At 41.2% G+C, this 21134-nt stretch overlaps 1 protein-coding gene across 3 annotated transcripts in view; it reads left to right on the top strand.

Annotated features, from left to right (window-relative positions):
* The window catches only part of wwc1 (WW and C2 domain containing 1), a 171429-nt gene extending 154177 nt beyond the window's left edge, over positions 1-17252 (top strand). The window contains exons 22-25 of one of the 3 annotated variants that reach the window (XR_010976111.1): positions 1778-1905; positions 2285-2319; positions 15514-16079; positions 16626-16711. Coding sequence is in view for 2 of the 3 variants with exons in the window: in XM_068043868.1 (XP_067899969.1) it covers positions 1778-1905; positions 16626-16713 (216 nt within the window). In the remaining variant the exon portion in view is untranslated. Of the gene's footprint in view, positions 1-1777; positions 1906-2284; positions 2320-15513 lie in introns of all 3 variants that reach the window. The other 2 variants (XM_068043869.1, XM_068043868.1) reach the window with 2 other exon arrangements.
* The last annotated feature ends 3882 nt before the right edge of the window (positions 17253-21134 follow it).

The raw sequence follows: 21134 nt of genomic DNA, 5'->3' as shown, positions 1-21134 counted from the left end.
GGAGAAAGATGGGATTAAGTGAAATAACAGAGAATAAGTTTTTTAAAAATATAAATTTTAACATTTCTTAAATTCTTCAGCAATAATTAAAATCTGAAGTAATGAGACTCCACACTTGTAAAAGTTAATTTTCAGTTCCAGGGAAGCTCTTTAGCAATAATTAAGACTTATCATGCCAGGCTCCTACATTCTACCCACTGTAAACTTGAGGTCATCCAAAATGCTGCTGCCCATGTCCTAACTCACATCAAGTCCCATTCACCCATCATTCCTCTGCTCGCTGACTCACATTCTCTCCCGGTTAAGCAACATCCTTCTTTTCACATTCCTCCATGGCCTCTGCCTCTATAATCTCATCCAGCCTCACAATCCTCCATGATGTCAGCAACTCACCGAGGCTCCTTCGACAGCACCTTCCAAACCTGTTCCACCTAGAAGGACAAGGACAGCAGATGCATGGGACCACCAACACCTGCAAGTTCCCCCTTCAAGCCACACACCATCCTGACTTGGAACTATTCCTTGGGATTGTTTCTCATTCTATTTACTGGATAGACATTTTTAAACTTCAAGAACATTTTTATCTTGTCCAACTGGAATAGCAGGTTGTTTGAAGGTTTTCATGGTGAGAGCAGTAATGTTGAGTAAGATGATTTTACGGTTTTACACCATGTGAATTTGCTCTAAAAAGAGCAAATGTTTCCTTGAAAAAAGGAGTTCTTAGAAGAACTGGCAGGCCTCAATGTTTTGGGCAGCATACTCTACCCATCATCTGCAGAAATAACTGGAACAGGTGGAAACAGTAGGTTTATATGTAGTGGAGGATGGGAATGTGGGTGGGATCTTACTGCTGCTAGGTCATTACATGTTCTTGTTCTTGGTGCTGTTGATTGGCTAAATGTGTTCCGTGATAGGTCAATACATGCTATTGTTCTTGCTGATGGTGAACTATTCTGTCGCGTGGTAAGTCAAAATAAACTATTGTTCTTGTTGGGGTATATTGGCTGCAGAGCAGGTAGTGAGGTGTTTCTTGAGTAGGGGTAGCCAGATATCACTGATGAGCAGGCCTGGAGATTAGGGTTTTTCATGTTTTTTTCATGTTTGTGCTTGGGGCCAGGCTGTTCAGTTTTCTGTCATTTAACACCCTCTCTGTACTAACGCTTTCTCTTTCACCACACCATTAACATGCCGTTTGCCTTTACTCCATGATCTTCTGGTCAGCTATTCTTTGTGACCTTATCCTATCAACACCTCTTTTGTTATGTCTTGCCCCACCCCCACTTGCTTAAAACCTATTACATTTCTGGCCTCTGCCAATTCTGAGGAAGGGTCACTGACCTGAAACATTAACTCTGCTTCTCTCTCCACAGATTCTGCCAGACCTGCTGAGTATTTCCAGCATTTCTTGCTTTTATTTCAGGTTTCCAGCATCTGCAGTATTTTACTTTTATTATCGCTGATGAGCAGGCCTGGAGATGGAGATCTATCAACACCGCACCATTCCTCAAGATAGTGGCCTGCTCATCAGTGATATCTGGCTACCCCTACTCAAGAAACAGATCACCACTTGCTCTGCAGCCAACATATCCTGACAAGAACAATAGTATGTGTTGACTTCACCACAAGACACAACAGCTGATCAGAGCTGACCAATCAGTAGCAAGAACAATAGCCTGTAGCAAGCTATCACAGAATATAATACAATATATATAATGATATAATGCAGCTCAATTTAAGCAGAATAAGTTTAGAAAGTGCTATTTTCTTATTATATCAGGCAGAGCAAACAAAAGAACAACAGAAACAGGAGAGTAACGTTCAAAGACTCATGAAGAAAACATCTAAAGAGGTGCACAAGTTAAGAGAACAGAGTCAAAATGAGCCCCTGGAGATGCAGTCATTCTGGTGAGTTTTAAGTAGCAAGTGGGAAATGTTTCACCTGCTGCATTGAACAATTGTGTTTTTCTTATCTCCATTTTTCATGCTTTGCTTTCTCCTCCCCCATATCTTTCCAGAGCACACATCATCTGGGGTTGAAGATTCCTAGTACTGTTTAGTGTTAGTAGTTAAGAGTGCGGAAATGCACTCCCTTGCTTTTTGTTTGTTCTTGGTTTCCTCCTCCATCCTTATTGTCGGTGCCAAGCTCTGCTTGATGCCTTTTTCACGGTCCATATTTGAAATCTTGATGAGGAACATATCAAACATTTTACTGAACAGACCAGCAGAAATGACTTGGCTTAATGTGAGCTAGACTTTTGATTGTGATTTGTGCATGCTCTTACAGGGAGAAGATGGCCTTTTTCACGCGAGGAAGGGGAAGTATCCTTCCATTACCTGCTGATGATGTATGATCAGCACAAAGTCTTTGAATTCCTCGCAGTACTCTGTCTTACTGCTGATTTTTTTTAAACATGTTTAAACTGAAGTTGTTTATGTATTGTGATGGTACAGATATATTTTGTAAGTTTTAGAAAACATTTGAAGTCACTGCATTGTTTGAATGTATGCAAATTTACACTTCAGTTATATGTTGAACTCTTGTAGAGAAAATGTAGCATAGATTGATAAACTAATTTGTACAGTTTATATTTCAGGCATTTTTTGTAAAAAAAAAAGTAAAATATGGCATCAAGAACAAAATAACTTGAAAATAATTTCAAAAGGAAATGTTGCTTTCAGCTTATTGTACAGTAATTAGTTTTATAAATGTTAAACTGCAATAGACGAGTTGAAGCACCAATTAGAAACTGTGATTAAATAACATTCAGTATTGTTTGTGATATCGCTGTCTTAAGGTACCTAAACAGAAGCTCTATATTCTTCTATTAAAATAGTCTGTTAACTAACATTGAAAAGAAAAGCCCCCTTCATTTTCTCCAGTATATATTTATAAAACTTAAGAAAATTTACTTCTGGAAATAATGTGTAGTTTTAAAACAATGTGTACTGTATTTGTGTGTAAGTGAAATGATCTTTATTTAAGAGATAAAAATCTAGTTTTGATACTGAGTGGTCAGTTTTTAGGACCAGGTAAATGACAGTTAGGAATATAGAATATAATTTAGTGAGTACTGTTTCTGTTATTAACTGTGTTCATTTTGCATTCTTGCTGCCGAAGCTGGGAAAAATTGGAAAGTCATAACAAAATTTGTTTTTATGTAAAAAGCCAATGCCAATCTGAATAGCATCAAGTACCTCTCCAGTGCTTAATTAATGCTACTTCTCAACAGTCATAGGTAACCAAGAGTTATGGGTACAGTAAATTACAGCATCAGTAAACATATTTTTGAATAATGGTACTAATAGTATTCATAGTTGCTGAAATTAAATTAAACAAAAATGATGCAGATTAATCAAAGGTTTTAAATTTATAAGTTGATCAGGAGATGCTCGTTTTATAATTGATTTTTGGTGAAGTAGAAGACAAGATCAAATAAGTAATTTCAATATTTGGAACAAGACGTGTATTATGCCACAGTATAACATTTCCATGCTATGTCTGAGAAACTGTGGAAACTTAAGACAACAGATAAATTATGCATAATTCATTTGCGTGTTCAGTTGAACAGTTCTGGGAACATGACAGAAATTATGCCATATAAACTTTTAAAAATCCTTAAAATAATCCCAGATTAATTTCCGTTTACACAGTGCCAATAGCATTACAATTGACTTGAGCATTTCTTTGCTACAGAGAGAAAGAACCATTCCTGATGTTGCTTTAGACTGCTTTGTATCATATGTGGTGGTGGACGGGATCAGTTTTCATTGCGATTTATTCTCCTACTCGGTTGAATAACGTGCTGATACTTGCTGGCTAGATTATGTATAAAGGAGAACCTCTTTCTTGCTGGATCAGAAGATATCTTTCATATTCTGCCCTATAAGGCACAAATGAGTGAAGATAGGATTTTTTAATAAAGATATAAGTATTGCAGCTGATGGGGACTAATGCCCCTCCAGATCCTTCTTCCTCTTCACTTCCCTCTGACCCCAGCCCTTCTGATCTGACCCCTTGCTGTGTATTCACTATACCCTCTGACCTCCCCCTTTGACGCTGAACGTTCTGTACTCAGCAAAGGTCTCAGTTTTATCCCCTTACGCCCCCACCTCAATGAATTTTGCGCTCAGCATGACGTTGAGCTCTTCCATCGCCTCCGGGCTCACTTCTTTGACCAGGAGTCCTTCCCCTGATCAGTAGACCCATTCATCCGCCTCCAGCATTCTCCCTCTACCTGGACCCCTCCCCTTGGCCTCTTACCCGCTCTTGATCTTTTCATTGAAAACTGTCAGCGCGACATTGGTCATCTCAATTTCTCTGTCCCTCTCACTCACTCTAACCTGTCCCCCTCTGAACTTGAGGCACTCCGTTCTCTCAGGTCTAACCCCGACATGATCATCAAACAACAGCATCTCATTTACCGATTAGGCACACTACATACAGCCTGCCGGACTGATTATTGAGTTCAATAATTTCAGAGCATGACGGGCCCCCCATTTTACTTTTATTTTTAGTTATTTTTTTCTTCTTCCTATTTTAAAATTTTTTTTGTGTTTATTTTATTTTATTTCATAGTTTGTTCAGTTTGCTTACCCACTTTTTTTTCATGTTTGTACTTGTGGCTGTTCAATTTGCAGTCCATTAACACCCTATCTGTACTAATGCTTTGTCTTTCAACACACCCTTAACATATTGTTTGCCTTTGCTCCACGACCTTCTGGTCAGCTATTCTGTGACCTTGTCCTATTTACACCTTCTCCTTTGTTATCTCTTGCCCCACCCCCGCTTTACTTGCTTATAACCTTTTACATTTCTAATATTTGCTAGTTCTGAAGAAGGGACACTGAGCTGAAACATTAACTCTGCTTCTCTCTCCACAGATGCTGAAATGTTGGTTTCTGTTGGAAATACTGCTGAGTATTTCCAGCATTTCTTGTTTTTATTTCAGATTTCCAGCATCTGCAGTATTTTGCTTTTATATAAGTATTGCCACCGCTTTACTCAACCAAATAATTCAATGATGTTTTCCCCATGATTTTCTCCCCTTTTTCTTTCTCTTCTGAAAATGGTGATTTATGCTGAGGTATACTTTGAGAGAAACCAACATTTCACCACTGTCTTTCGCATTTGTTCTTCATACGTGAGCTTAGGAAAATAAGAGCTGATGGACTGTTCTTCGTGATGGCAATCATAACTGAATGTGAGCACACCTTCATGGGTATGCACATCCAGCAGGACATCCCAAGAGAGCAAACAGGAACAATGGGCTGGATTTTGATTGGCAGCGAGCTCACAAAATGGCCCAAAGAGCCGCCACGATCTTAAGTGCAGCGGCTCATTTAAAGAGCTGGGGAGGCCTGCCCTCCCAATCATGTGGAGGGGGTGGGGTGTCCGTTCCTGGCAATGGCGCAGCTGCCTGTGCATAGGTGCTGGCATCATTTTTAAAGGTCAGCCAGCCCTGCTGGCATATTTGAATTTGTAAAGAAAGATCCCCCAAAATTAAATAACTAAATTTTGTATTCCCCTTTCCCACCCCTCCAATAACAATTACAATAACTATTTGCCCTCCCCCCACCAAAACACTTGCCTTTTACATCTGACCTCCCCCTCCCCAAACTGCACAAATTTAAAGTTCACCCCATCCCACCATCTTTACATTAATTTGACCCCACCCCCGCACTGATAAACTTACCTCCTCCCCCCTCCCCACCAGTGTAGTGCCGGGTTTCCTCGGACAGGGATCTGAAGGCACGGGAGTGCTGGCCGCCAATCACGGCGGGCCCTCAAGATTGGAGGTAAGTGTATTTAAATGTATTAATTTTATTTATTTGTGTATTTAACTTGTGGTCCCGTTGCCCAGTGGAGCAAGGAGTCTTGCCGCTGCTGGTAGGATCAGGTCGGGCCTTGCTAGCATCGAGGTCTGTAGCGGACTTCATCCGGAGCCATCTTCAGGCCTCCACCTCCCTGCAATGGATCACGATGTCAAGGGCTTGTTAAAATCCAGCCCAGTGACAAACTTGCCTGTTTCTTGCTTGAGGGCATTGGGGCCAACTTTAGAGTCCCAACTACAACCCCGGTTAAGGATGGCTATTCAGTTTATGTGTGAAGAATCATTTTGTAAAAGATAGAGTCATAACTGCACTGAAAGAGACCATTCTGTCCAGCGAGACTATGCCAGCTCTCTGTAGAGCAATCTGTCATGGTCAGTCCCATTCCCTTACTCTATCCCTACAGTCCTACAAGTTTATTTTCCTCACGTGCCGATCCAATTTCCTGTTGAAATCATTGATAGTCTCCGCTTTCACTGCTCTTGTAGGCAGCAAGTTCCAGGTCATTACCACTCGCTGCATTAAAATGTTCTTACCCAAAACCATAAATCTGTGTCCCCCTAATCCTATAACATCAGCTAATGGGAATAGCTTTTCTTTGTCTACCTTTATCTAAACCTGTCATAATCCTCTACACCTCTCTCAGATGTCCCCTCAACCTCCTTTGCTCCAAGGAGAACAATCCAGCTTCTCCAACCTAACCTAGCTAAAATCCCTCATCCCTGGAAACATTCTCACGTTCTTCCTAAAATGTGGTGACCAAAACTAGATACAGTACAGAGCTTTATGAAGGTTTAGCATAACATCCCTCCTTTTGTACTCAACGCCTCTATTTATGAAGCCCAAGATACCATAAGCTTTGCTCACTACTCTCGCAATGTCTGCCATCTTCAAAGATCTATGCACATGAACACCCAGGTCCCTCTGTCCCTGCACGCTGTTTTTAGAACTGTGCCATTAAGTCTATATTTCCTCTCCATGTCCCTTCTGCCGAAATGTGTCACTTCACACCTCTCTGTATTAAATTCCATCTGCCACTTGTCTGCCCATTCTGCTAGCCTATCTATGTCCTGTTGCAGTTGATGGGTATAATCCTTACTGTATGGCACACCTCCAAGTTTGGTATCATCGGCAAGTCTTGCAATTTTACTCTGTATTCCAATATCCAAGTAATTTATTTATATAGCTATATGTAATAAAATATATCAAAAAAAGCATTGGTCCTAGCACTGACCCTTGGGGAAACACCACTGTCTACCCACTTCCAATCTGAAAAACAACCATTTAACCACAACTTGCAGTTTCCTGTCCTTAAGCCAATTTTTTTTAATCCAAGCTGACACTGACCCTCCTATTCCATGAGCTTCAATTTTGTTAAGTAGTTTCTTATGCTGTACTTTGTCAAATACTTTCTTGCCCTTCATCAGCCTTCGCTGTTACTTCATCAAAGAATGTAATTAGTTTAGTCAAACACGATCTTTCTTTTACAAATCCATGCTGGCTCTCCTTAATTAACTCAAACCTCTTCAAATGCCTGTTGATTTTTTTTTTCCTGATTATTGTTTCCAAAACCTTACCCACCACTGATGTTAAACTGACTGGCCTGTAATTACTAGGAATGTCCTTACACCCTTTCTTGAACAAGGGTGTCATGTTTGCCACTCTCCAATTCTCTGGCACCTCCCCTTATCTGGGAAAGATTGGAAGATTATGGCAAGCCCTTCTTCTATCTCCACTCCCACTTCCCTTAGCTACCTGGGGTGCAACCCATCTGGATCAGGTGACGTATACACTTTTAAGCATAGGCAGGATGTACTGGAAAGGCTGACTATCAATTTTCACTTCAACCATTAACCCTCACGTTTTCACTTCTACCAATGTTTTGTGAGCATCATGTTCCTCAGTAAACACCGATACAAAGTAATCATTAAGTATTCTAGCTTTGCCCTATATATCGCCTTCTTTGTCCCTAATAGGCCCCATCCCGCCTCTTGCTATTTTCTTGTTGGTAAAAAGTTTTTGGGTTCCCTTTTATGTTAACTGCCATTCTATTTTCTCATTCTCTCTTTGCCAGTCTTATTTTCCTCTTCACTTCCCCTCTCAACTTATTGTATTTGCCCTGGTTCTCGTTTGAAGAATTCATCTGACATGCATCATACACCTTCTTTCTTTATTTCATCGTATTCTCTATCTCCCTCACCATCCATGGAGCTCTGGCTTTGATTCCCTGCCTTCCTGTCTTGTTGAAATGGACCTAGCCTGTACCTGAAACATCTCTTCCTTAAAACTCACCCATTGTTCCATTACACTTTTTTCCTGTCAAGCTTTGGTTCCATTTTACCCTGGCTAGATCCCCTCTCCTCCCTTTTAAGTTAGGCCTCTTCCAATGTGTAAATTCTACTTTGGATTATTCCTTGCTTTTCTCCATTACTAATTTAAACTTTATCATATGATGATCACTCTCACTCATGTATTCCCCCACAAATACTTTGTCCACTTGGCCCATCTTTTTCCCCAGCACCAGATCCGGCAATGCCCCCTTCCTAGTTGGACTGTGAGCTTACTGATTAAGGACGTTCTCCTGAACCCATTTCAGAAATTCTTCCAGCATGAGAACAGAAAGTGCCTAAAATGCTCAGCAGGTCTGGCAGCATCTATGTAGAGAGAAACAGAGTTAACGTTTCAGTTCTGTGACCCTTCATCAGAATTAGCAAAAGTTAGAAATGTATCAGTCTTTGAGCAAGTGAAAGTGGGGGGGGAAGAAGAACAAGAAAGAAGGACTGTGACAGCACGGAAGGGGGAGAGGTTAAATGACAGATCTCATGGAACAGAATGCAAACGTAGTGCTAAATAGTTGTAGAGAAAGACCAAGCACGAGTCCAGAGAGAGTGCTAATGGCAGGAATAATGAACAGCTCTGTATGAAAGTAAAAACATGAAAAATAAGTTTAAGACTAATTCAGAAATTCCTCCCCCTCCTTTCCCTTTACTCTAACATTATTGCAATCAATATTTGAGTAATTGAAGTCCCCCAATATCACCACTCTATAGTTATTGCATATCTCAGTGATTTCCCTGCAGATTGGTTCCTTTATCTCTCTCTCGCTCTCTCTTTCTCTCTGACTATTTGGTGGTCTATAGAATACCCCCAAGTAGCGTGATCTTACCTTTTTTGCTTCTCAACTCTAACCAAATTGATTCACTATCTTTTCTGAACATTTTGGGCAATATTTTCGTTCTGGGGTCCTGATCTCGCCATCAGAATGAAATGCGGATGGGGAATCCACAAATGCAGGTGGCGGCACCCAGAGGGCGATTTTGAAGGAGGTAGATAATTAAGTTGCAGCCTGTGGGAGCCCTATCCAATTAAGGACTGCCAGTGGGCTCCCAAGTCTGGAGGGCCAACATTAGGCCTTCCAACAGTCAAAGATCAGCAGTCCCACCATCAGAGGTGAGAGATGCTGAAGTATGTAGGGATGCACAAGGGCGCATCGATTCCCGGTTGCTGGCAACTAATCCTTTCCTTTTTGGCCTCCTTATCTCAAGAGACAATGGGTAAGCACCTAGAGGTGGCCAGTGGTTTGTGGAGCAGTGCCTGGAGTGGCTATAAAGGCCAATTCTAGAGTGACAGACTCCTCCACAGGTGCTGCAGGTGTGGTTGGTTGTCGGGGTTGTTACACAATTGGCTCTCTGCTTACACTGCTGTCTCTTTTCCTGCCATCTGCTGAGTCTCTTCGACTCTCCTCTGTTCAGCCCTGCCTTTGTAGCTGTCTGCCAGCTCTGGCGATTGCTGGCAACTGGCTCCCATGCCCTGTGGTCCGTGTCGCAAGACTTCAGGTCGCGTTTGCAAACGTCTTTCAAGCGGAGACATGGATGGCCGGTGGGTCTGATATCAGTGACGAGCTCGCTGTACAATATGTCCTTTGGGGATCCTGCCATCTTCCGTGTGGCTCACACGGCCAAGCCATCTCAGACGCTGCCGGCTCAGTAGGGCGTACATGCTGGGGATGTTGGCTGCCTCGAGGACTTCTGCGTTGGAGATATGGTCCTGCCACTTGATGCCAAGGATTCTCCGGAGACAGCAAAGATGGAATGCATTGAGACGTTACTCTTGGCTAACATACGTTGTCCAGGCCTCGCTGCCGTAGAGCAAGGTATTGAAGAGACAGGCTTGAAACACTCGGACTTTTGTGTTCCGTGTCAGTGCGCCACTTTCCCACACCCTCTTGGCTAGTCTGGACATAGCAGCAGACTTCTTTCCCTTGCGTTTGTTGATTTCTGCATCGAGAGACAGGTTGCTGGTGATAGTTGAGCCCAGGTAGGTGAACTCTTGAACCACTTCCAGGGTTTGGTCGCCGATATTGATGGATGGAGCATTTCTGACGTCCTGTCCCATGATGCTCGTTTTCTTGAAACTGATGGTTGGGCCAAATTCGTTGCAGACAGCCGCAAGCCTGTCAATGAGTCTCTGCAGACACTCTTCCGTGTGGGATGTTAATGCAGCGTTGTCAGCAAAGAGGAGTTCCCTGATGAGGACTTTCTGTACTTTGGTCTTCGCTCTAAGACAGGCAAGGTTGAACAACCTGCCATCTGATCTTGTGTGGAGGAAAATTCCTTCTGAAGATGCGTGAGAGAGCAGCAGTAAGAAAAAGATCCCAAACAGTGTGGGTGTGAGAACACAGCCCTGTTTCAGGGCAACTAATCAGGTAAGTAAGAAGGCCAGATGGGATAGGGCCCTCAGAGCTCAGGGGGGAAGCCCCCACAGTAACGGGCACTGCCGTATTTGCAGCTGATTTTTCAGAGCAGAGGCTTCCAAATATATTGGAGCCTCTGGCTCTAATGTCCACCCAGCCTGCCGCTGTAAGCCCACCACAGTTTTGTGGGTGGCCTCCTGATGCAACGGGCATTCTGTCTGCCAGATCAAAAGTCTGGTCAATGTTGAAAGAGTGCCCATAATTCAGCCCTGAAGGGGCTTAACTGGCTACCTGCCATGACCGGGCAGGTTACCATTTCTGACGTCAATCCGACTCCATACGTTCCCGCCTCCACAGGATTGTCATGGAGCCAGCCCGACAGGATTTTCCTCCCATTTTCAGGCACCCCCTCCCACCTCCCCCAGTCTCGCCTGCAGTCCCGCCGACATGGGCTATTGAAAATTCAGCCCCTTGTATTCATGAATATTAAGCACCCAGACCTCACCATTTTTAAGCCACGTTTCTGTTATTGCCACTACATCATATTCCCACATGGCTATTTGCGCTTGTCGCTCACCAACCTTATTCACCACACTTGGTGCATTTAAGTTATTTCAAACTGTGAATTCCCTTCTGTTTGATCTAGGTCCAGATTTCATATATGCAGGTAGAACTGAACATGCACGCCCATGTATCTGTACCAAATATCCCCACACTAACATTGCACTGTGATTCATTGTTGTTTTCACTGATAGACTATTTAAATTAGCTTTACGTTATCACACCACATAATAATAGCATGGATACTTTAGTGTTATTGCGTTGTACTATATGTTTGGACAGCAATTACCATTTTCTGAAAATGGGAAGCTAACCAGCTCAGTCCTAATAAACCATTAATTGCCTTCCACTTATAACATTACTTCAAAAACAAACCCCAAAAAGATACAGTATTTTGTGCTTCTTATTGCTGTGAGCCACATTTAGAAAATTGCACTATTTGATATTAAAAGTGTGTTTTTTGATGCTGACTTGTTTACTTTTATTGAATTGAAATAAATATAAGAAAATAGAAACATCACTTTGTGCACAAATGATGATTAAGCCCTTTATGGCTGCTGGCACGAGTGTTCACTGCTCCATATGGGCTAAACAGATTTTCTAATTCACCCATATTTTAACTGCAGCAACTATACCATTCTGACTGGTTACATGATTTTTTTAAATTGTGACAGTTGAATCTAAATCTAAATAGTACAAATCTTAGTTTTAAAAAAAAGTTAAATACAGCACAGCAAAAAATGATTATAGCCAATTCAGAATGTCAGAAAACTGCCTTTGCACTGCGACTTTCACTTCAGGATTTGCTCTAAAGAGAGGTACTTGCTGACATCATGTGGCAGCTCTCCCAGATTAATTGCAGGAAGAATGCTTCTTATTATCAGTAGTTGTGCTTCAGTAGTCTGTTGTTAGATTTATTTTCCAAGTCAGTTTTGTGATCATTGAAGTTTAATTCTGTTTTCTCTTTAAGCAACGGTATGATGAAGTTATCAAGGAGAACACAACCTTTTTAAGAAAGTGTTAAATTGCAAGTTTGCTCATGAATCTGCTGTTTTGGACCACATGTTCTGTTTTTCCACAAAACAGCAACCTAATGTCTTTTCACCAGAAAGAAAGCTCAATTCTTTTTCCTTTCACAGTGCATTTTGTAGACTGACTGGTTTGATTTCTAGCAGTATATTAAGACCAACTTTCTAACAAAAATTCTAGTGCTTTAAGTGAAGCCAAGTCTTTAAAGTAAAATGCTTCATAATTTTTCATTTTCTAAAAAAATTGGTTCAATATCCTTTATTACTGCAGACCACTGTTGGACATGGGATTGTATTGATCTTAATAAGTTCCTTGAATTTTTTTTCCCTTTCTAAATTTAGTGTGTCATAATTAAATGGCTTTTTTACCCAGTGAGCTATTTTGAATCTCATCCTTGAACTGTCAGTTTAATTCCATTAATCTGTACAATGAGTGCCACTAATTCTTCACTGCCCTGCTAAATGGAATATCTCAAGTTGATGCAGTGTTTCAAGCTTTTGGTTGGGTGCTGAGAAGAAGAGATGGAAAATCATTGGTAGAGTTTTTGAATCCTCCCACAAAGTGATATTTTGCCTGGCCAGTGTGTTGGAACATCGATGCCAACATTACCTTTCCAGCAAAGTTGTAGGATTTTACTTGAAAGAGTTTAACAGGGAGGGGGAAAGTTTCTTTTTTGTAAGTATGACACCCTATATGTGCTTTTAAAAATATAAATACATTTGGAATGATTTTTTTATACTTGCAACATTGGAACAATTTAAGACTTTTTAAATTGCTTCACTGTGTCAAAACTCAGCTAAGGAATGATAAGTGATTACAAAACCTAGTGAGTGCAAGATAATATTTAATCATATCAGTCAATGGGGCACATCAGTTCTCTAAAATAGCTAGTTAGAGAATAAAATCCAAAGTGGGGGTGGGGACAGAAATCAAGAAAAAACATTAATTGCAGTTTTGTTACAAGATGGTGTCCATTTCATTAATTATTACTGCTTTATTATAAATTCACTTATGAGCTAGTAACCTGTAGAAAGGATTGGATAGCAATTTCGGTACAGAATTGGTGAGACTTGTGTCATCTGTTCAGATGAAAAGCAGAAATGAGAAGGAATTGAATTCCCTTTATAAGGAGAAACCTTGAAATAAATATTAGGTGTCACCACCGATGTTCACCCCTGTATAGGATCTGTTCACATTCTTGATGGTAATTCTTCCAAAATGCTTAGCATAGTGAAATGACCCTGTAGACTGGATACCGTAGGGCTTAACCACAAGTCCCAGTTTTAGTGGTAATTTTCCATATTCTTTGGTGTGTCAGAAACTACTATGTAGGACATACTATTTGGATTTGCTTATTGCTATATAATCTTGGATAATCTCATGCCCGCTAATTTTGACCATTGTGTGAGACAGTTGGTTTCCTGCATGGGACAGCACATGAGCACAGTTTGTTACACTTTTAAAGATTTTGCTAGTGAGTTAAGTGAAAATTTACCACTTTTTAAAAAAAGTTTCATGTTCTCCTTTAAAAATATTAAAGGCTGCTGTTTAAATATTTTGTCACTTATCTTTCTGATAATATGCACAATAATATTAGCAATATTCAGTCACATTCTTGATTTTTGTCATATTCATTTATTGATTTTTTTAAAAATTTATTATCCAATATGTGAATTTGCTTGGAGTTTGTTTTTTTATGTATGGAGAGGGACAGAAGGCGGCTAAAATTTGTTACTAAATTTGTGTTTCATTATCTATTTGCTGACAATGGTGGTTCATGAGATTTGGCGCATAACATCCTCCCCAAAATGAAAAATTCTGTCGTAAAATCACAAAATCCAGGTGGTTGAAGATAAAAAGGAAAAATACTATCCTGAAGTTATTTCCATTATTTGACTTCAGAATTCAGTAATGTTAAATGTTGGAGACAGGTTGCTGAGTTTCCTTTCCTTGTTGTCAGTCTCAACACTGCTCAAGTGTAGTTCTGTGGAAAATCCCCTTAAACTTATTGTCAGCAGTAATGATTGAAGAAAGAAAATGAAAAATGTGTGTAGAACATGTTTTTTCTTTCTGCACGCACACAATTGCCTCAGAAATTACAAAGCATCTAAATTGTTATCTTACTCAAATTTATCAAAAGTACTCCATCTCTTCAAAATAAATTTCATGCCCTACACAAAGCATTTATTGTACAACTGTTGTAGATTCTGGAACTTATACAATTAAAAAGAAAGTGCAGAAGTATACATTCCATCTTCATGAAACTTTGTAAAACCAGGACAATCTCACCCCCGGTATCTCTCTGTATCACACTAAATTCTGACTGCAGTTAATCATATTCCTACATAAAGGTGGCAGTCAGGAGGATTTTATTTGGGTGACGTGGGAATGTAATCAGTCACATCTTTAAAATTATTCTGCATAATTTGTCCCTTCTGAAATGGTTGCATCTTTGTGAACATGTTTTGTTTAGTTTAGTTTAGAGATACAGCACTGAAACAGGCCCTTCGGCCCACCGAGTCTGTGCCGACCATCAACCACCCATTTATACTAATCCTGCACTAATTCCATATTCCTACCACATCCCCACCTGTCCCTATATTTCCCTGCCACCTACCTATACTAGGGGCAATTTGATGTGTCTGATAACTTTAGTGGAACCTTTTCAAGGCAACACTTAAAGGAAGAACACATTTATATAGCGCCTTATCATATCTCTCAGACATGTCCCAAAGCACTTCACATACAAGTAGTTACTTTTGCAAAGCAGTCACAGTCATTATGTAGGCAAATATAGTGGCCCATTTTTGCATAGCAAATTTCTACATAGAATTACATAGGAGCACAGAAACAGGCTATTAGGTGCAATTGGTATATGCCAGTGTTAATGCTGCACACAAACCTCCTGTCACCCCTCTTCATCTAACCCTATCAGCATTACCAGCTATTCCTTTCTCCCTCGTGGTTACCTAGCTTCACCTTAAATTCATTATTGCTATTCACCTCAACTACTTGTGGTTCCACATTCTAACCACAAATACCTGTCAGTGGCCAGCACCACAGTATTTCGCTTTTGGACCCATTAATCTATTTTGGTGATGTTAATTGAGAGGAATATTGGCCAGGACACGGGGATAATCCTGCTCTTTAAGTAGTGCTGTGCAACCTTAAACATTCATCTTAATCATCAGGAAAAGGGAGGTGACTGGATCAGTGGTAGAAGTGATAAACTGGACAAAATTAATATTTAATGTATTACACATTAGGCTCTGCTAGTTTATCAGTTGTAACTGCTGGTGCTAGAAAATAATGAGGCTTAGTTCTGAATTCAGCATATTACTGCAATTTCACATGCATTTAATCTGCATCTAATGTTTTACATTCTTGACTTACAATTTCAGTCTGCAGATTCATTGGAGGTTTCATTGGAACTTGAAAATCAATAACTGGAAGACCTCTTTTTCATCTTAAGCAGTTATTCAGTGATCAATTTTCATGAAATATAAGTACCCAAATTGTGGGAAATCACTTCATTTACATAACCTAAACACTCTCTCTTTCTCTTCTCCCTCATACTCTTTTTGTTTTTCTTCTACATTTCTCAAATCTTGTCCTACATTAGAACAATGAACTCCCTGCCTCATGCTATTGAACTTGCATTGCAACAATATCAAAAATGCAGTTAATTTCCCCTTAAGTGATTTCAGGACTTCCTTATGACCTGTAAGAAATGCTGTCTCGATTTGATTCCTACCAATTTTCAGTACTTTTTATTTCAGCATGCAGGTGACAACACAGGAGAAAAGCCACCATCACAATAATAGGACATAAATGTACCACCAGTTGAATACCCATTCATGTAAACAGATTGTCTTTGTCTTTTATGCTCTATTTCACTTAATACCAATGCAAAGAGACAATATTATTGAAAATATACTGGAGATTACACCATCTTTCCTTGATACTGGTTAGTAAATATTTTACGCCATCCTCTCACATTTTTTCACTGATAACACTGTAAAATATAACACTATATTTGGTTGAATTATCAAGTTTAAGAAGAAAATGTGTGAGCTAGAAGTGTTACCATTTTAATAGTTGTGCATCTTGGCTTAAGGTAACTTCCTCAAAAGTGATTTAGGAATCCCACAAATTATGAAATGTATTGCATCTGCACCTATTTATTCCGAGCATTATAGGTTCAATTTTATTGTGAATAGTAGAATATTTTGCAAAGTTATGGTTTTAATTCAGCACTAAAGAAGAACTGTTGCCTGAGCTACTGGATCATGGATTGCTTTTCCTTACTCAGATGTACCAAAAGACAGTTACTGAAAATGTTTGTCTGTAAATTTGGTTATGATTGTAGCAAGCCAAGAGCTTGCATTTTTATTTTCCTGAAACTGAGTAGTTACATCCGTCATCACCAAATGAAGCTCCTTAATATTTACACTTGCTCTTCCTATGGTGAAGATCTTTACATTAAAATCTTGAATTGAACGTTTTTTGGCAGCTGTTTCCCATCAAGAGGAAGAACTTTCCTTCATCTGTTCCTGTGCTTACCTTTCGGTACATTTCCTGTGAAGACTTGTTTCAACTAAAGCTTTCGGTCATGATTTTCAGTATTCATACTGCGTAAAGTCACATGTTCAGCTACTGCTTGGGTTGTGCAAAGAACAGAACTTTTGAATGAATTTTCCCTTCTTTGCAATCCTTCAAAGAATGTGGTGACCATATTTTGTCCCTTTTTTCCCATTTTAACACCAGTTCATGGTTTGATTGTTAGAATGCAGGATTGTTTATTATAAAATTGAGAGAATTGTATTTTCCTTAGCATGGATTAAGATGGAATCCTAATTTTCTGATTTGTAATTTCAAAATATTCCTTGCATACAGCTTTGATCTTAATCATGATTTGTAATCAGATGAAATATGTAAAGTTTATCTATCATCACACTTACAAGGGTTTGCGCTAAATGGCCTGACAGTTGTGAACAGGTAGCACAACCAGCAATAAGTAACCAGCATTTTAATCATGACCAAAACTTTACGGTGTAAAATAAGTGTAGCTTGCCTTCTGTGTACATGATATTACATTTGGATGATGTCTGATGTCTTGAACCTTGTTCTTTTATCAATTTCTTGATTTAAATAAATACTTATTTTAGAAAAAATTGAATGAGTGATTTACTTTTTGAAACCTAAGCAAAGCTTAGCGAGGGAATTTCAGGATTTTGACCCAGTGATGATAAAGGAACAGTGATATATTTCCAAGTCAGGATGGTGTATGACTTGGTGGGGAACCTGCAAGTGGTGGTGTTCCCATGTGTTTTCTGCCTTTGTCCTTCTTTGCGGTAGAGGTCCCAGATTTGGGAGGTGCTGCCAAAGAAGCATTGGCGAGTTGCTGCAGTGCATCTTGTAGATGGTAAACACCGCAACCATGGTGCATTGGTGTTGGAGGGAGTGAATGTTTAAGGTGGTGGATAAGGTGCCAGTCAAGCAGGCTGCTTTGTCCTGGATGCTGTCGAGCTCCTTGACTTTGCCTTATAGATGGTGGACAGGCTTTGGGGAGTCAAGAGGCGAGTTACTTGCCGCAGAATTCCCAGCCTCTGATTCTTGTAGCCACAGTGCTGACATGGCTGGTCCAGTTCAGATTTTGGTCATTGGTAACTCCCAGGATGTTGATAGTGGGGGATTCAGCAATGGTAATGCCATTGAAAGTCAAGGGGAGATGGTTGGATTCTCTCATTAGAGATGGTCATTGTCCGCCACTTGTGTGGCGCAAATATAACCACCATCTACAAGGCACAAGTCAGGAGTGTGATAGAATATTCTTCACTTGCCTGGATGAGTGCAGCTCCAACAACACTCTAAGCTCGACTCCATCCAGGACACAGCTGCCTGCATGATTGGAACCCCATCCACCACCTTCAACATTCACTCCCTCCACCACTGATGCACAGTGGCAGCAGTGTGAACCAGCTACAGGATGCACTGCAGCAACGTGCCAAGCCTCCTTCGACAGCATCTTCCAAACCCCCGACCTCTACCACCTAGAACGACAAGGGCAGCAGAGGCATTGGAATAGCACTACCTGCAAGTTTCCCTCCAAGTCACACACCATCCTGACTTGGAACTATATTGCCGTTCCTTCACTGTCACGGGGTCAAAATCCTGGAATTCCCTTCCTAACAGCACTGTGGGTGTACCTACGCTACATAGACTGCAGCAGTTCAAGACAGTGGCTCACCACCACCATCTTGGGGGCAATTAGAGGTGGGCAATAAATGCTGGCCTAACCAGTGATGCCCACATCCCATGAAAGAATGGAAAAAAAATATGGTGGAAAAGCTTTGTTCCTTCTACGTTGCGCAGATGTGCAGCCGCACAGCAAATAGAAATGTGTTGCTCAGGAAACAAACACAGGCTGTACACTAACAAAGTCCCCTTTAAGATGCTTACCTGCGTGTCAATCTTTAAAGGACTGCAAAGCAACAAGCTGGCTGTGCACAGCAAACAGAACTTAGAGGGAACATTCATCAGGAGGTGAGTTACTGTCTGCAGTCTCTGACCTCCTCTTGTAGCCACAGTTTTTGTGTGGCTTGTCCAGTTAAGTTTTTGGTCAATGGTGATCCCTTGCGTGTTGATGGTGGTGGAATTGGTGATGGTAATGCTGAAGAATGTCAAGGAGAGGTAGTTAGACCCTTTTGTTGGAGATGGTCATTGCCCGCCACTTGTGTGGTGCAAATGTTACTTGGCACTTATCAGCCCGAGCCTGAATTGTCCAGGTCTTGCTGCATGCGGGCACAGATTGCTTCATTATCTGAGGAGTTAGGAATGGTGCTGAACGTTGTGCAGTCATCAGCGAACAGCCTCACTTCTGACATGCTGGAGAAAATTGATGAAACAGCTACAGATGGTTGGGTCTAGGACACTGCCCTGAAGAGCACCTGCAGTTGTGTCCTAGGGCTGAAATGATAGGTCTCCAGTAATCAAAACCTTTGTAGTAAGTATGAGTCCAGTCAGTGCAGAGTTTTCCCCCTGATCCCCATTGACCTCAATTTTACTATGGCATACTAAGGCCTCATTTATGCCTTTGTTACCTCTAGACTTGATTATTCCAATGCACTTGTGACTGGTCTCCCACATTCTACTCTCTGTAAACTTGTGTTCATCCAAAACTCTACTGCTCATGTGTTAACTTGCACCAAGTCCCATTCCCCTATCACCTCTATGCTCCCTGACCGACATTGGCTCCCGGTCAAACAACAACTTGATTTTAAAATTCTCATCCTTGTTTTCAAATCCCTTCATGCCCTCCCCCTCCCCATCTCTGAATCTCCTCCAGCCCTATAATCTGCATTCCTCTAATTCTGGCCTCTTGTGCATTGCTGATTTTCATCGCTCCACCATGGGTGGCTACACCTTCAGTTGTCTAGGCTCCAAGCTCTGGAATACCTTCCACCTCGCTTTCATCCTTTAAGATACTTGTTACGACCAGGTAAGACAGGGTCTAGGGGTTCTCTCTCAGCCTTTGCCTGGTCTAACCGTAACAGGGTTTAATTTTTAAAAGCACTTTGTAAGCTCCCCCTCAGTGAATCCTTGTTCACCACTTTCCAATAGTAAGGCAAAGAAATTAATTATACAGGTTTTCATAGATTTAAACAAGAAAGGTGGAATTTTATTAATTTTAAACTCTAATTCAGGTAACGGCTACGAATATGCGACGCGACCATGCCAGCATGCACACGCGATAAACACACATGCAGATAGAGACAGAAAAAGTAGAAGGAATAAAGGGGGAAAGTTTGAGGCAATATCTGGTAGTTATTTACGGTCCTTTAAGTTCAATGTGGAGTCTTTGGTTGCTGGTAAGTCTTGCTGTTCATTGGGGCCCACTGCACGCTTCAGTTTGTTTCGATGTAGGAGTCTTTTCTCTCTTGAGGTTTAAGCGACTTCAGTGGGTCTGGAGGCTTGTGAGAAAACGAGAGAGAGCCAGTCTGGAGGTTCAGTTACAATCTGCTGTCTGACCGAACTGTCCTGTGTCAAGTTTAAGACGAGTAGGTTAGTCATGTGACCAGCTGTTTTAGCCGCTGCTAGCAAATGCAGCCTCATCCACTTAAATGTCACTGCGACGTTCAGGCTGCTGCCAGGATTAAAGATGGCGCTGCTCAATTTATCACAGAAAAACAACTTCAACCCATGGCAGCACACAATGGACATGTTTGATACATGGACGGCACAGTGGCGCAGCCTCACAGCTCCAGGGACCCGGGTTCAATTCCGGGTACTGCCTGTGTGGAGTTTGCAAGTTCTCCCTGTGTCTGCGTGGGTTTTCTCCGGGTGCTCCGGTTTCCTCCCACAAGCCAAAAAGACTTGCAGGTTGATAGGTAAATTGCCCATTATAAATTGTCACTAGTATAGGTAGGTGGTAGGGAAATACAAGGACAGGTGGGGATGTTTGGTAGGAATATGGGATTAGTGTAGGATTAGTATAAGTGGGTGGTTGATGTTCGGCACAGACTCGGTGGGCCGAAGGGCCTGTTTCAGTGCTGTATCTCTAATCTAATCTAATCAAACATTGCGCAGTGGCGCAGTGGTTAGCACCGCAGCCTCACAGCTCCAGTGACCCGGGTTCAATTCTGGGTACTGCCTGTGTGGAGTTTGCAAGTTCTCCCTGTGTTTGCGTGGGTTTCCTCCGGGTTCTCCGGTTTCCTCCCACATGCCAAAGACTTGCAGGTTGATAGGTAAATTGGCCATTAGCAATTGCCCCTAGTGTAGGTAGGTGGTAGGGAAAGATAGGGACAGGTGGGGATGTGGTAGGTGTATGGGATTAGTGTAGCATTAGTATAAATGGGTGGTTGATGGTCGGCACGGACTCGGTGGGCCGAAGGGCCTGTTTCAGTGCTGTATCTCTAAACTAAACTAAACTAAACTCATCAAAAGGACAGCACCTCTGACAGTGCTGCACACCGTCCATAACTCGGTGAGGTTTCAGTGCCTTCCCACTCTCCGGCTGCTC

Source organism: Heterodontus francisci, chromosome 12, assembly GCF_036365525.1.
Source record: "Heterodontus francisci isolate sHetFra1 chromosome 12, sHetFra1.hap1, whole genome shotgun sequence".
Classification (NCBI taxonomy): domain Eukaryota; kingdom Metazoa; phylum Chordata; class Chondrichthyes; order Heterodontiformes; family Heterodontidae; genus Heterodontus; species Heterodontus francisci.
This window is presented reverse-complemented; position numbering and strand designations above follow the sequence as displayed.